Consider the following 15,587-nt stretch of genomic DNA (forward strand, 5'->3'; position numbering starts at 1 on the left):
TTGGGATTCTTGGCCCCAGTAATCCTCAGAGCAAAAGAAATACTACAAGAATTATGCAGACAGAAGTTGGGATGGGACGAGCCCATACCTGTAAATTTGAGGCCAAGGTGGGAGAGTTGGATAAGAGACTTGCAAAACTTAAGAGAAGTTCGGATACCCAGATGTTTTGTACGTCATGATTTCAGAAAGTACAAGAAAATAGAACTTCATCACTTTTCAGATGCCAATAGTTATGGTTATGGTCAGTGCTCCTACATCAGAGTGATAGGAGAAGAAAAGACACACTGTTCCCTGGTTATGGAAAAGGCCAGTGTTGCACCTACCAGTATTCAGACAATACCAAGACTTGAACTGACAGCAGCTGTTGTTTCAGCATCAGTAAGCAAGTTTCTGAGAGAAGAATTGGAGTTGAAAATAGATGAAGAATATTTTTGGACAGACTCACAAGTTGTTCTAGGATACATAAACAACGAAGCTCGAAGATTCCATATCTTTGTCGCCAACAGAGTTGAGAAAATTTGGGAAATAAATCCAGAACATTGGCATCACATTGACACAAAGCATAACCCAGCAGATCATGCTTCAAGAGCCTGAATGTAACAGAATTGAAAAATTCAAATTGGTTCACAGGCCCAGAGTTCCTTTGGGTAAAGGAAATCACGCCCAGTAAAGGTTACACAGAATTGTCTATGGGTGATCCAGAAGTAAAATTTGTACAAACATTGAGCACTGCTCAATGGATTGTACAAATCCGGATTGTTTTTGCCCATTCATCACCAAACAGAACCGCAAGGAGTACAAAAGATATAGACTAATATTTACATGTCTGGCATGCTACTTGTCGGTACACTGGTGTTAATAAAAACACGCCTCAAGTCAGATAGCTTTTCTTTATAGTTCAGTTAACATATTGAAAGGGGAAGGATGACACACATCACCTCTTATCTCAAACCTATTTAATCAGTACATACTCAGCAGAAAGGGGGGAAAATAATATCCAATAAAATTATACAGTGTGAAGTGGAAGATTTTCTTTGCCTTGGATTGCAATTGGGAACAGGGAGATTTACTAATCCGAAATCATGTAAAAACTGGCCTACTTACCTTATATCCTATTAAGTGGTTCAGAAAGTTGCTTATTGGGAAAGAGGTGTAATTTTTTTAATAAAGGGTCATGACTTAAAATATGACAATGTCTGCAAAATGTTGCCGCAAAATTTTGATGTAAGTAAGCCAACTAATAGATGACATAAACTTAGACTAGATAGTCTAAAGATGTACTCAATATACAGTGGGATACGAAAGTTTGGGCAACCTTGTTAATCGTCATGATTTTCCTGTATAAATCGTTGGTTGTTATGATAAAAAATGTCAGTTAAATATATTATATAGGAGACACACACAGTGATATTTGAGAAGTGAAATAAAGTTTATTGGATTTACAGAAAGTGTGCTATAGTTGTTTAAACAAAATTAGGCAGGTGCATAAATTTGGGCACCACAAAAAAGAAATGAAATCAATATTTAGTAGATCCTCCTTTTTTAGAAATTACAGCCTCTAAACGCTTCCTGTAGGTTCCAATGAGAGTCTGGATTCTGGTTGAAGGAATTTTGGACCATTCCTCTTTACAAAACATCTTTAGTTCATTCAGGTTTGATGGCTTCCGAGCATGGACAGCTATCTTTAAGTCACACCACAGATTTTCAATTATATTCAGGTCTGGGGACTGAGATGGCCATTCCAGAATATTGTACTTGTTCCTCTGCATAAATGCCTTAGTGGATTTTGAGCAGTGTTTAGGGTCGTTGTCTTGTTGAAAGATCCAGCGCCGGCGCAGCTTCAGCTTTGTCACTGATTCCTGGACATTGGTCTCCAGAATCTGCTGATACTGAGTGGAATCCATGCGTCCCTCAACTTTGACAAGATTCCCAGTCCCTGCACTGGCCACACAGCCCCACAGCATAATGGAACCACCACCATATTTTACTGTAGGTAGCAGGTGTTTTTCTTGGAATGCTGTGTTCTTTTTCCTCCATGCATAACGCCCCTTGTTATGGCCAAATAACTCAATTTTAGTTTCATCAGTCCACAGCACCTTATTCCAAAATGAAGCTGGCTTGTCCAAATGTGCTTTAGCCCACCTCAAGCAGCACTTTTTGTGCTGTGGACAGAGAAAAGACTTCCTCTGCATCACTCTCGCATACAGCATCTCCTTGTGTAAAGTGCGCCGAATGGTTGAACGATGCACAGTGACTCCATCTGCAGCAAGATGATGTTGTAGGTCTTTGGTGCTGGTCTGTGGGTTGACTCTGAATGTTCTCACCATTCGTCGCTTCTGTCTATCCGAGATTTTTCTTGGTCTGCCACTTTGAGCCTTAACTTGAACTGAGCCTGTGGTCTTCCATTTCCTCAATATGTTTCTAACTGTGGAAACAGACAGCTGAAATCTCTGAGACAGCTTTCTGTATCCTTCCCCTAAACCATGATGTTGAACAATCTTTGTCTTCAGGTCATTTAAGAGTTGTTTTGAGACCCCCATGTTGCTACTCTTCAGAGAAAATTAAAAGAGTAGGGAAACTTACAATTGACCCCCTTAAATACTCTTTCTCATAATTGGATTCACCTGTGTATGTAGGTCAGGGGTCACTGAGCTTACCAAGCCAATTTGAGTTCCAATAATTAGTTCTAAAGGTTTTGGAATCAATAAAATGACAACAGTGCCCAAATTTATGCACCTGCCTAATTTTGTTTAAACAATTATAACACACTTTCTGTAAATCCAATAAACTTAATTTCACTTCTCAAATATCACTGTGTGTGTCTCCTATATGATATATTTAACTGACATTTTTTATCGTAACAACCAACGATTCATACAGGAAAATCATGACGATTAACAAGGTTGCCCAAACTTTTGCATCCCACTGTATCATCCAGCATCAGCGACTTTTATCTGGCTTACCTTTAGACCACCTGTCTTTTAGTGTATGCACTGTCTAAATTGTAGACAATATTAGTAAATCTGCCAAAGTATTCATGTGCTTAAAAATATTATATTAAAAGTCGTGGTGACCCTTATTAATGGCTTTTTCTTATGTAGGACACCTACTTGCTTTGTAAAGAAACAGTATATAAAAATAATATGTACACAGGGTCGGACTGGCCCACCGGGGAGGCGGGGTATTCCTCGGTAGGCCCCCAGTCTCCTGCGCCCGGAGATAAGACGGAGGAGTAATTATTTATCTTGTTTCTCAGGAGAGATAATTATTGTAGCCACTAGGTGGCAGTATCGCACAGCGATGCAGCCTCCTACTGGTGTAAATTGTACAGAAGGTCCCGGGTTGCTGGCAGCGAAGGAGGAGAGATTATGTCTGGCCATACTCCTGCCTTCCCTGCTGTCAGAAAACTGTGGTTGCTGGAGTGAAGGACTCCTCTGCGGTGCTGGGCTGATTTCTCAGGTGTGTGACAGTAGTGAGCTGTAGGAGACTGTAAGGGGGAAATAGGGGATTTGTTTATAGCAGACTGGGATCTGTGTATGTGTGCTGCTCTCTACAGAGTTCAGAGTGGCATTGGGGGGACTCTGCCCTAGGTCCCCCCAATGCCTCTGCTTTAGGTGCACCCCCATTAGTGCCACAGCTCCAGATGCCCCCCAATGCCCCCACTCTAAATGCACCCCTAATATTGCATCTTCTCCAGTTGCCCCCCTAATACCTCTGCTCCCGGATCCCCACTATTACCCTGCCTCAGGTGACCCTAATGCCTCTGCTTTAGGTGCACCCACATAAATGCCCCACCTCCAGGTGCCCCCACTCTAAATGCACCACTAATATTGCCTCTTTTCCAGTTACCCCTGCTCCAGGATCTCCACTATTTCCCTGCCCTCCGTCTGTGCCCTTTACTCATGTTGCTCCTCTAGCACCTGTGCTTGGGCTTTGTTAAAGGTTGTGACCTGCAAAGGGGGTTGGAATTATGACAGCAAAATTCTGCACAGTGCGTCACATTCTCCAGTATTGACACATATGGTTTACATGGCGGCAGTGATGATATTCCGTATTTACTGTACAGGCATCACTGCTGCCATGTAAAGAGATACTGGTGATGGAGTGGTGGAGGATTTAAAGGGGTTGTCCAGGTTTTCAAGTTTTTCTCTCCACACCATAGGGCATAACTATATGATTAGTGGGGTCCGATTTTGCGACCCCCACTGATCCCAGGAACGGGTCCTGTTCTCCTTTTTTGATGGTGTGGCAGGCTGCACATATGCTCTGCTGCTCCATTTATTCTCTTTGGGACCACTGGAAATAGCCAGCACTGTACTCTGCCATCTCCAGCGACCCCATAGAGAATGGATGGAGAGGCAGGGCATATGCTCGACCTGCCACTCAGTCGAGAAGGGGGATCATTGGGGGCTCCAGCGTTCAAACCCCCACAGATCACTGATCCTGTGGATAGAGGATAACTAGAAAAGTGGACACAGGTCCTTTAACAGGCGAGCATTTCTATTTTAGTTTGGGACAGATTATTTATTTATTTTTTACACCAAAAGAAAACCTTTAAGGATAGGGAATGTGAAAAGGTGAAACAGCTATTGCATGACAGGTGATAAGTGTCTGATTGATGGGGGTCTGACTGCTGGGACCCCTATGATCAAGGGAACATGGTCTTAAGACCCTTTTGTACATAGATTGGCGGTAATGTAATTGAATGTCTCAGGACCCCTTTTTTCATGATCAGTTGGTGTTCCAGCAGTCAGACCCCAGCAATCTGATATTTATCACCTATCCTGTAGATAGGCAATAGGTCATTATGGTAGGACAACCCTTTTAATTATAATGTAGATTATGTACAATATCAGGAGATTACCATTTGGTAAATTTCATGACAGACATTTATGCTTAAAGGGAACCTGTCATGTGGATATTTGATTATAATCTAACTAATTATATACAATCATTAACTACTAAAAAGTGCCTTAGATGTATTCACTTACTGGTGTGACAGATGGTTACCTCATAATATACACACAAAGATGCCACATGCCGCATGCTAATGAGCTGATTTGAGTCCAGCGTGATGTCATTGAGTCCAGTGTTTATTTAATTAACAGCTATAGCCACTCCCCTGCCCACCTGCTGCTGATTCATATGGAAAATAACTGTCAATCAGCAGCAGGTAGGCGGGGAGAGTCAGGAGCTCATGAATATTCAGGACTCATCATTATCAGCTGGAGCTTTTCAATACAAGATGTTGGCAGATTGACTGGGACAATTAAAGAAAGTGACCCAGCATTTTGCTAAGAGAATCAGTCACTTATTTATGTTGCCCTTAGTTAGGACACCATAAAACAGGTGACAGGTTCCCTTTAAAGGGGTTAAAGGGGTTGTCTCACTTTAGTAAATGGCATTTATCATGCAGTTAATACAAGGCACTTACTAATGTATTGTGATTGTCCATATTGCCTCCCTTCCATCACATTATAATCAGCACGTATTTGTGGTTATTACCACCATGTAATTGAGCAGTGGTGGCCGTGCTTACACACTATGGGGAAAGGATGGAAGTGTGCATAGGCCAACACCTTTAGCTATAGTGTGCAAGCACGGCCACCGCTGTTGGATTGCAGAGTGGTCAAAACCATGGATACGCGCTGTGTATAATGTGATGTTAAAGAGTCAATATGGACAATCACTATACATTAGTAAGTACCTTGTATTAACTTTCTGTACATGATAAATGCCTTTAACCCCTTTAAGTGTGCTACACTTAATAGGGTAAGGCATAAATGTCTTGGTGTGTGCATTGCGTGTTTCCTATGTGTGATTGGTGTGTGCTATATATGTTCTATGTATCAGTGGTGTATGTGCAGTATGTGACATAAGCATCAGTGGCATGTGAGCCATGTATAAGTGTCTTGTGTGGCACATGTGTCCAATGAGTGATTGGTGTGCGCTGCATGTGTCTTATTGACTGACTTAAGTGTAGGATATCCATATATGTGTAAATTCTGCCACATGTATGTTTGTGCATTTTGCTGTGAAAGCCTGCCATCATACTTCATATTTAATATTTTTGTTATCACTCTAAGGGCTCATGAACACAACCATTGGATAATTGCAGTCTGCAAATTGCAGATCCGCAAAACATGGATGTCGATTGTGTGCATTTCACATTATGCGGAACAGAACAGCCGGCCTCTAATAGAACAGTCCTATCCTTGTCTGTAATTTGAACAATAATAGGACATGTTCTATCATTTAGCAGAACGGCCATGCGGACATACAGACACGGAATGCACACAGAGTCTTTTTTTTTTTTTTGCGGCCCCATTGAAGTGAAGTGAACGGTACAGACATGGAAAAAAAATAAGTTAGTGTGCAGGAGCCCTAAGGTGGGCCACCATAATCGGGGCCACCATAATGGGCCCTAAGTTCCCCAGTCCGACACTATGTACATACCGTTTTCTCAAAATTCTCAAGGCTGAATTCATTTGGCTTTGGAAAAAATTCAACTTTATGCATGCGTCCAAGATTTAAGATGATGTTGGTGCCTTTTTTAACATAATACCCATCTATGATATCATCTTCCAGAGCTTTGCGCATGACCAGGTCTACCACGGGCTGGTACCTCATGCTCTCACAGATGAAATTCTCAACAACTTTAAGATTTTGCAAGTCGCTACTCTGTACTTCTCGATCACCTACAATTATAAGGAAGATATTTTAGAAATAATTTACTATGTTCTTTGCAGTCTTTGTGTAATAGTTTTATTCAGGAAACATGTTAAATCTGTAAAGGTGTCCATTGGGTTCACTATAGAACTCTTGAGTGTAGCCAAAGTTTGCCTAACTTTGTACTTACCTATAAAGCTTTATATATAGCCAGACCCCTTCACAGACATTATTTTGTGAGGATGTAAAGCTCCATTTGCTAGGGTCCACAACATCTCAAAATATATGATCAGTGATCATATATTTGAGCAAAGTTTGAGCAAGCAAAGTTTTCAAAAATTCGATTGACAAGAAATTTGATTCATTACGAAGTACTTTGTCACGAATCACATTCCATTGTATGTAGCAGGAGTAATGATGGTGAATGGTGATCACACTACCCCCTCCGTCATTGAACCCTTCAGATGCCACGTTCATGGCTGGCCGTCACATTTAGGCCTTTCAGCGGTTAATCAGGGGTTAAAAAAAAGTACATACTCACCTCATCCATTTCATTGCGGAGAGGCCATGGTGGCCGTTTTGATTGAAGAAAATGCGCCAAATTTCATGCGCGCTGACGTGATGACATTACAGGTCAGCACGCGCAAGATTTGGCTCATTATCTTCACTCAAGATGGCCATAATGGCCTCGCCCTGATCAAATGGATGAGGCGAGTATGGATTTTTTTTTTTACCGCTATTTCAAGAAAAAACTGATTTATTACCACAAAGTGCGAGGAAGTTCACCTTCGTGACGCATCAAATTTTTCCTGAAATTTGGATTGAAGTCCACTTCGATAACTTTGATTCGCTCAATGGTATGGGAGTCATTTATTATCCAGAAATACCCCTATATTAGGCATATTTCTGGTGCTGATTGCAGCACAATCTGCGACTTTTTCCCTCTCACACCAAAAAGATGGGCATGGTGTGGGCAGGGAAGCAGACGGTCCGGGAGGCCTGTCTCATTCATCATTTTCTATGCCTGTTTTAGGAAGCTGGCTTACATTTATACTGGCGCTGCACTGGTGCTTCAGTGGATCCATCGCCAGCTATAGGGGTTATTAAGACCAGCATCTAAAAATTACCCCTTATATATCATAACTGCTATTTAGTAAGATAGATTTTTTTACATAGATCTATCCATGGAAGCTTAATGTTAACTTTTTTTTTGTTAAGATACTGTATATCTGTTATGATCTATGGCTGTGGATCCACTTGCGAACCACTCAGGAGTGGTAAGCTGCTGACCCGTAGGGATCAAGGACACCTGAGTGAGTACCAGAGGTATCAGGCTAATTTCCAGTCAAGAACAGGCTGCGGTCAAAGTCCAGGAAGGCAACTGTTAGTATACTGCCAGGTAGGTGGAATATAGCTCAGGTAAAGCAGACTAGCAGAACCTAGCAGGACCTATACTGATCAGGCAAAGAGTGAAAGAGACAAACAGGTATTTATAAGGGGCTGATTAACTAGTCAGTCAGCAACTGGACAGCAACACACAGAGCAAGGAGAGAAAGGGTGTAACCCCTGCAGTGCTGAACCTGAGATGAGATACATGGAACTAAGCTCCTGCTGATATATAGACACCAGACAGACACATAGTGAGTGGTGGACACAGGCTGCCAACGTAACAATATCTTATGTATCTTAAGCTTTACAATGTCATTTAAAATGCCTTTGTTTTACCAACTAATCATGCCACAAGCTGTGCACAAGACTAAGGGCAGCCTTTTGACATTGTATAGCTGTGGAGCTAGAATCGTCCATTGCCCATTGTATAAAACATTAGACAAATGTAATGTGACATTTTGACCATCTCTAGGCAGTTTATAGACATCAGGCAGGACAAGGTCACAGACACATACAGGCAAATTATACATGTGTGTATATTATACTGTAGATCAGGGTTTACAATGATTTTGTCCAAGGGCCACATCGTCAAGATTAAGTCACCACATAAAATATGCACTTGAAAGTGCATAATTTCCTAATACATTTTCTATAAAATGTATATGAATATTCATGCATATGACTAAACATTGAATCTCAACAATGATATACCTGTGCCCCACACTGTCTTACAGATGCGGGAGACTTGAACTAGTTATTTACCTGAAACTTCTTTTTATATCTGTTGATCATTAGTGGCCCATGTGTAAGATTTTTGACACTATTGTAAGATCAGTGGGTTTTTTAATGCTGTGAGCCCCACCAATATCTAGAAAAGACTGGGAGACACTTTGTCTCCTTTTGACTGCTCAGTTTTCTGCAGTGATCAGATAGATAGTCCATTATAGTCAATGGCTGCCCATGTGACCACCCAGAGGAGACAGCGTTGCTTTCCTTTCACTACTGCCACGTTACGACATAGTAGCTATCAACTGGATTTACAGCAATCGATGATCATTACTTGGACACTAGCAGATTATCCTAGTAATATGTCACCTATTTATTGAACCCTTTTATTTATAAGAGTTATCACAGCACAACAAAGGTAAAAAGAAATGATGGGTAAATAACTAGCTTTCTATGCTGAAAAAACCCAGAAATGTTAGTGTTCACCCCATTGATATTTACCAACTACAGTTTTGATCTCATTCATTATCATCTCTTCAGTTTTTGGATGTTGAGCGATCAGGATTAGCATGAAATACAGGGAGACAGACATGGTGTCAGGAGCAGCAATCAGCATCTCCAAAATGCTCTGATTCACATTTTCAGCAGTAAGATCTCCATGGCTCTTAAAGGGGAGAAAATATTAAATGGAATAATAATTATTTTTCAGACCACTTGCGATTAAAAAAATAAATAAATGCTTCCATTTATCCCTATTTACTTTAACGGAGCTGTGCAGCAGTTTCCTACACAATGAGTGGCCAGGATTGTGACTGTACAGTGAAAGCTTGGAAGGGAAAGCAGAGACCTTCATTCTCAGGATCAGGTGTCCCAGAGGTTGGATCTCTACCAATTATAATGTAATGGCATGTTCTAGCAAAAAAGCCATAACTTTATATGTTTAGGACAATCCCCCAAGAAGTTGTTTTTTAAAATCAGGGTGGATTTGGGAAAACTTCTAAACTAAAAATCTATCGGGAAATAAAATGCAGATGAAGACTATTGAAGCCAATAATGGCTCAGCTCAGTGGATGTAGTGTTATGGGCTATGCCATAATTGGCTGTCATGGGCATGTGACATCTCAATGGACATGAAACTATTTTCTAAAGGGTCAACAGCAAATAGTATAGCAGTCCTCTATCAATCATTACATCACATGAGTAGTCTTGTTTGTAGGATTAAGGGCTGTTTCACACGAGCGGATGCCGTGCGTGTCATCCGCAGCGTGAATGACAGCCTAGCCCCGCACTGAACAGCAGAACCATGGAGCATTAACCTGATTGACAATGCTCCATGCCTCTCTGTGACCTCTTTACTACAAAATCACAGTGAGCTAAAGTTTTCACTGTGATTTTGTAGTAAAAAGTTCACAGAGAGGCACAGAGCATTATCAATCATGTTAATGCTCCGTGTCTCTGCTGTTCAGTACGGGGCTTGGCTGTCATTCACGCTGTGGATGACACGCACGGCATCCGCCGTGTGAAAGAGGCCTAACAGCACACCAACAATTATATTTCTTAACGGGTTGTCCATTTCCAAGTGATGGCCTATCCGGATCAGCTGGTCTGTGCAGCTCCGTTCCCTGAAGTCGCCACCGGAACTACAGTCGTGGCCAAAAGTTTTGAGAATGACAAAAATATTAGTTTTCACAAAGTTTGCTGCTAAACTGCTTTTAGATCTTTGTTTCAGTTGTTTCTGTGATGTAGTGAAATATAATTACACGCACTTCATACGTTTCAAAGGCTTTTATCGACAATTACATGACATTTATGCAAAGAGTCAGTATTTGCAGTGTTGGCCCTTCTTTTTCAGGACCTCTGCAATTCGACTGGGCATGCTCTCAATCAACTTCTGGGCCAATTCCTGACTAATAGCAACCCATTCTTTCATAATCACTTCTTGGAGTTTGTCAGAATTAGTGGGTTTTTGTTTGTCCACAAGTTCTCAATGGGATTAAGATCTGGGGAGTTTCCAGGCCATGGACCCAAAATGTCAACGTTTTGGTCCCCGAGCCACTTAGTTATCACTTTTGCCTTATGGCACGGTGCTCCATCGTGCTGGAAAATGCATTGTTCTTCACCAAACTGTTGTTGGATTGTTGGAAGAAGTTGCTGTTGGAGGGTGTTTTGGTACCATTCTTTATTCATGGCTGTGTTTTTGGGCAAAATTGGGAGTGACCCCACTCCATTGGATGAGAAGCAACCCCACACATGAATGGTCTCCGAATGCTTTACTGTTGGCATGACACAGGACTGATGGTAGCGCTCACCTTTTCTTCTCCAGACAAGCCTTTTTCCACATGCCCCAAACAATCGGAAAGAGGCTTCATCGGAGAATATGACTTTGCCCCAGTCCTCAGCAGTCCATTCACCAAACTTTCTGCAGAAGATCAATCTGTCCCTGATGTTTTTTTTGGAGAGAAGTGGCTTCTTTGCTGCCCTTCTTGACACCAGGCCATCTTCCAAAAGTCTTCGCCTCACTGTGCGTGCATATGCGCTCACACCTGCCTGCTGCCATTCCTGAGCAAGCTCTGCACTGGTGGCACTCCGATCCCGCAGCTGAATCCTCTTTAGGAGATGATCCTGGCGCTTGCTGGACTTTCTTGGATGCCCTGAAGCCTTCTTAACAAGAATTGAACCTCTTTCCTTGAAGTTCTTGATGATCCTATAAATTGTTGATTGAGGTGCAATCTTAGTAGCCACAATATCCTTGCCTGTGAAGCCATTTTTATGCAACGCAATGATGGCTGCACGCGTTTCTTTGCAGGTCACCATGGTTAACAATGGAAGAACAATGATTTCAAGCATCACCCTCCTTTTAACATGTCAAGTCTGCCATTTTAACCCAATCAGCCTGACATAATGATCTCCAGCCTTGTGCTCGTCAACATTCTCACCTGAGTTAACAAGACGATTACTGAAATGATCTCAGCAGGTCCTTTAATGACAGCAATGAAATGCAGTGGAAAGTTTTTTTTGGGATTAAGTTAATTTTCATGGCAAAGAAGGACTATGCAATTCATCTGATCACTCTTCATAACATTCTGGAGTATATGCAAATTGCTATTATAAAAACTTAAGAAGCTACTTTTCCAATTTCTAATATTTATGTAATTCTCAAAACTTTTGGCCACGACCGTACAATGCACCGTCAACAATGTAGTGGATAGTGCATGTCACTGCAGCGCTGCTCCCATCGAGATCAATGGTAGCAGTGCTGCACCCTGTCCACTACAATGTTGACAGCGCTCTGCTGCTGTGGTGACAACTGCTGGTCAAATTAAAGGAGCTGTCCAGCCTATTTTAAGTGATGGCCTATGTAAGGAAGGGCCATTATTTTAAAAAGGCTGTTCAACCCCTTTAACTTCTAATGGATCTTATTGGATCTCATGTGGGTGCATCACACAGATCTGGATGCAATGTTTTTTTCCTGCTTCTAGAGGAGCATATTTTGCATTATGGAAGAAACTTACAGCAAAGCTGTAATGCAGAGCGAGTCTTCACTGTGGACTTGAAGAGCACTCCGTGCATATGGAATTGCTGTGTACATGAGATGGTGTTTTAGATTAGATCAGATACTTTTTAGCATTCAGTTCTTAGATTTGTAAGAAGGCACCATCTGCTATTCTCCACACACTTTCTTATGCATATATTTATTTGGATCAACTCTTACTACACACCTGTGCAAAAATAAGGTCTGTTGCAAAATTAATATTCTCATCCAGCTTGTCTGAAGTGGAAAGTTCCCGTCGCTTTTGCTCAATGAGAATTTCAACAGCTTCTTTCAAATCATTGCTGAAGTACAAAGAGAGGATGGTTACTTCCAGAATCAGCAAAATCTTTTTTTGATTTATAAACAATTACATTCACAGTAGGGAGAGTGTTGTTTAGACGGTGGAAACTCACGCTGATTTCTCATACTTCTTGTAGAGCCAGGAGATTTTAAAGAATATGTCTGGTTTCAGCAGAAGAGCCTCCCATGCGTCAAAGTATTTCTGAATCTTTACAACAATGTCATTCTCTGGAACAACAATGATAAAATGATGAGAACCTGACACCTTATATTGCCAAGATCTCCATAAAATCAAGAGCAATTAATGTATTAAAAGGGAATATGTCACCAAAATACTGGGGCACATTTACTAATCCTATCTACTATTTAGAAAATATAAACTTTGAGTAGACCTCTTAAACATTTGCCAGAATCACACCAGTGGCTGATGCTGGATGATAACTTTGGTGCATCTTTAGATTGTCTAGTCTGTTTATGCCACATACTAGCTGTCTTACTTTGCAATTTTGGGGTGCAGTGTTGTGACTTAGGGCGCATTCACACATGTGCCGCCCGTTCTGTGCATTGGGGACCGCAAATTGCAATCCCCAGTGCAAGTGCACCATCCGTGTGGCTGGTGAGGATGGATGCAGAACCATTCAACTTGAACAAGTTAAATGTTTTTGCAGTGCGGAGGCACAGACAGAAAGCCCACGGAAGCACTCCATAGTAAATGCAGAGCACAAACGGCCAGTGCATGTATATTGTGAATTCGCTGTTTGCGAGCCGCAATACGGGACCGGCTGGCACATGTGCATGTCCAGGTTCTGCAGTAACCCCAGTGCTGGAACTACACAGCTCTATCTACTGTGTAGCACCAACAGCAAGGCACAAAAAGTTTCTAGAACACTTAATAAATGTGGCACATTTTCATTAGAAAATCTGACCCAATGTTTTTGAATGTTTTAGATCAGAGATGAGCAAAGTATTAAGAAATTTGATTTGGCTGCTTCACCAAACTTTACAAAAAATCTGCTTTGTAATGAATTACCTCACCACGAAGTGCATTTCTTTGTAAGGAGTGGCTGCAATGACAGGGAGTGGTGATTGCGCCGCACCCAATCATTGTACCCTTCAGATGCCACTTTCACACATGATCGTGGCATCTTATATTAATAATAGAGCGGGAAAAATAAATAAATAAAAACTTAACTGATCCATTTGTTCGCGACAGGCTGGCCGCCGCCATCTTGCTTGAAATTTCTTGCGGCCTGAGATGACGTCATCACACTGGCCTGCGTGGTGACGTCATACGTCACCGCTCATGGGATTTCGGTCTAGATCTTCAAGCAAGATGGCGGCAGCCAGTCGGTTGTGAGCAAATGGATCAAGTAAGTACTATTTTTTTTGTTTTTTACATTATTTCAGTTTAAATCGATTCGATACCATGGAGCACAAGGAAACTCAGCTTTGCGACAAATCAAATTTATCCTGAAATTCGGATCTAAGTCCACTGTGTGGACCTTGATTCGCACATCGGTATTGTAGATGAATTACTTTATATGAAATAAGAATGTTTTTTTGTTTTTAAATAACTAACAATGTGATTCTCCTGAATTTCATCATTACCTTGTAAAGAAACAGAAGAGTGCACTGTTAAGGGCGCCTTCACAAGCAACAGATTTTTTTGCAGAATTTTACAAGACTGAAAATCTGTTTTATTCACCTGAATGGGGCTTGCAGAAATGCATGTGTTTGCCACTCCATTCAAATTAATGGAACTGATTTTAAAGAGAAAGTGTCATAAAAAAAATATGCATAATTCTACATAATTCTTTCGCACCACTCTTCTTTGTTTTACACACAGAATCAGGTTTTTAGAGAAACTGCATCCTTTCCATAAACTGATGCAAAGTTTGCATTATTTTGCATCAATTAAAAACATAACTGATCCAGTTTCACTATTTTTACCTGGAAACAAGGCAAGTGACCTGTGATTGATGAAATTTTTGAACAAGGGGTGTGTCAGTAGGAAGACAGCCAGTCAGTGATTCTTACGCCACTCTCACCAAAATGGGTGAAAAAGTAAGCATGGTTATCTATATTAATGAGGTGTAAGCCAGATTTAACAACTGTTATATTTAAAAAAGCCCTCAATTTACAGCATAACATGCACCGTTTAGTAAAGTTAGCACACATTAGGGCAACCCAAGAAAAACTGACTGTAAAAATTCTGCTTGTGAAAAATTCCCCATTGTGTTTTCTGTAATTTTATACAGGGATGCAGACATGAACAAAAGACTAATATGCTGACAGAAAAAAAATCTTTGTCCTGTGTTAGCCAGCAACTCTGCCACAGTTTTCTGGGTTTTGTTTTCACAGCATTCCCTATGCGGTAAGCTGACCTGTTACCTTCATTCTCTGGGTCAGTATGATTACAACTAAACTACATTTAATTTTCTTGAATTTTAATACTTTAAAAAAAACTTTGGAAAAAATATATATATTTTTCTGTTATCAACGCCATATTCTGACTCCCATAACTTTTTTTATAGTGAGGTCTACAAAGCTGTGTGAGGACTCATTTTTTGTGACATGATCTGTAGTTTTTATTGATACCATTTCGGAGTGTGTAAGACTTTTTGATACATTTTTCCATTACAGTATTCACCATATGGGATAAATATGTTTATATTCTAATAGTTCGGGCATTTTGGGCATTAACTTTTCTTTTTACTTAGAACCCCTATTTGCGATCTTTAGATCACTTTTAGCTTACATACCAGTGAATTAACACTGCATTGTAAGCCCTGTTATTCTGGAGCCCTACCACCTGCAGGCCACCATAGGAACTATAGCTCTGATACGCAGGGTTTCTTCAGAGAGACCCAGCATACCAGAGCAAATGAACGGCATGTCACGATCGCCACATGAGAGAGCTATTCCAGGCCCTGAAGGGTAGCGTTTTCAGCGCTCAGATGCTGTGGTCATA

At 41.0% G+C, this 15,587-nt stretch overlaps 1 protein-coding gene across 1 annotated transcript in view; it reads right to left on the minus strand.

Annotated features, from left to right (window-relative positions):
• Nucleotides 1–15,587, minus strand: part of LOC120985817 (aromatase-like) — an 80,642-nt gene that overhangs the window by 34,112 nt on the left and 30,943 nt on the right. Inside the window, exons 5-8 of the mRNA XM_040413986.1 lie at nucleotides 12,730–12,844; nucleotides 12,504–12,618; nucleotides 9,286–9,448; nucleotides 6,457–6,698 (exon numbers count right to left, since the gene is read on the minus strand). Coding sequence (XP_040269920.1) covers nucleotides 6,457–6,698; nucleotides 9,286–9,448; nucleotides 12,504–12,618; nucleotides 12,730–12,844 — 635 coding nt within the window. The remainder of the gene's footprint in view (nucleotides 1–6,456; nucleotides 6,699–9,285; nucleotides 9,449–12,503; nucleotides 12,619–12,729; nucleotides 12,845–15,587) is intronic.

The sequence above is a fragment of the Bufo bufo genome, chromosome 1, assembly GCF_905171765.1.
Source record: "Bufo bufo chromosome 1, aBufBuf1.1, whole genome shotgun sequence".
NCBI lineage: Eukaryota > Metazoa > Chordata > Amphibia > Anura > Bufonidae > Bufo > Bufo bufo.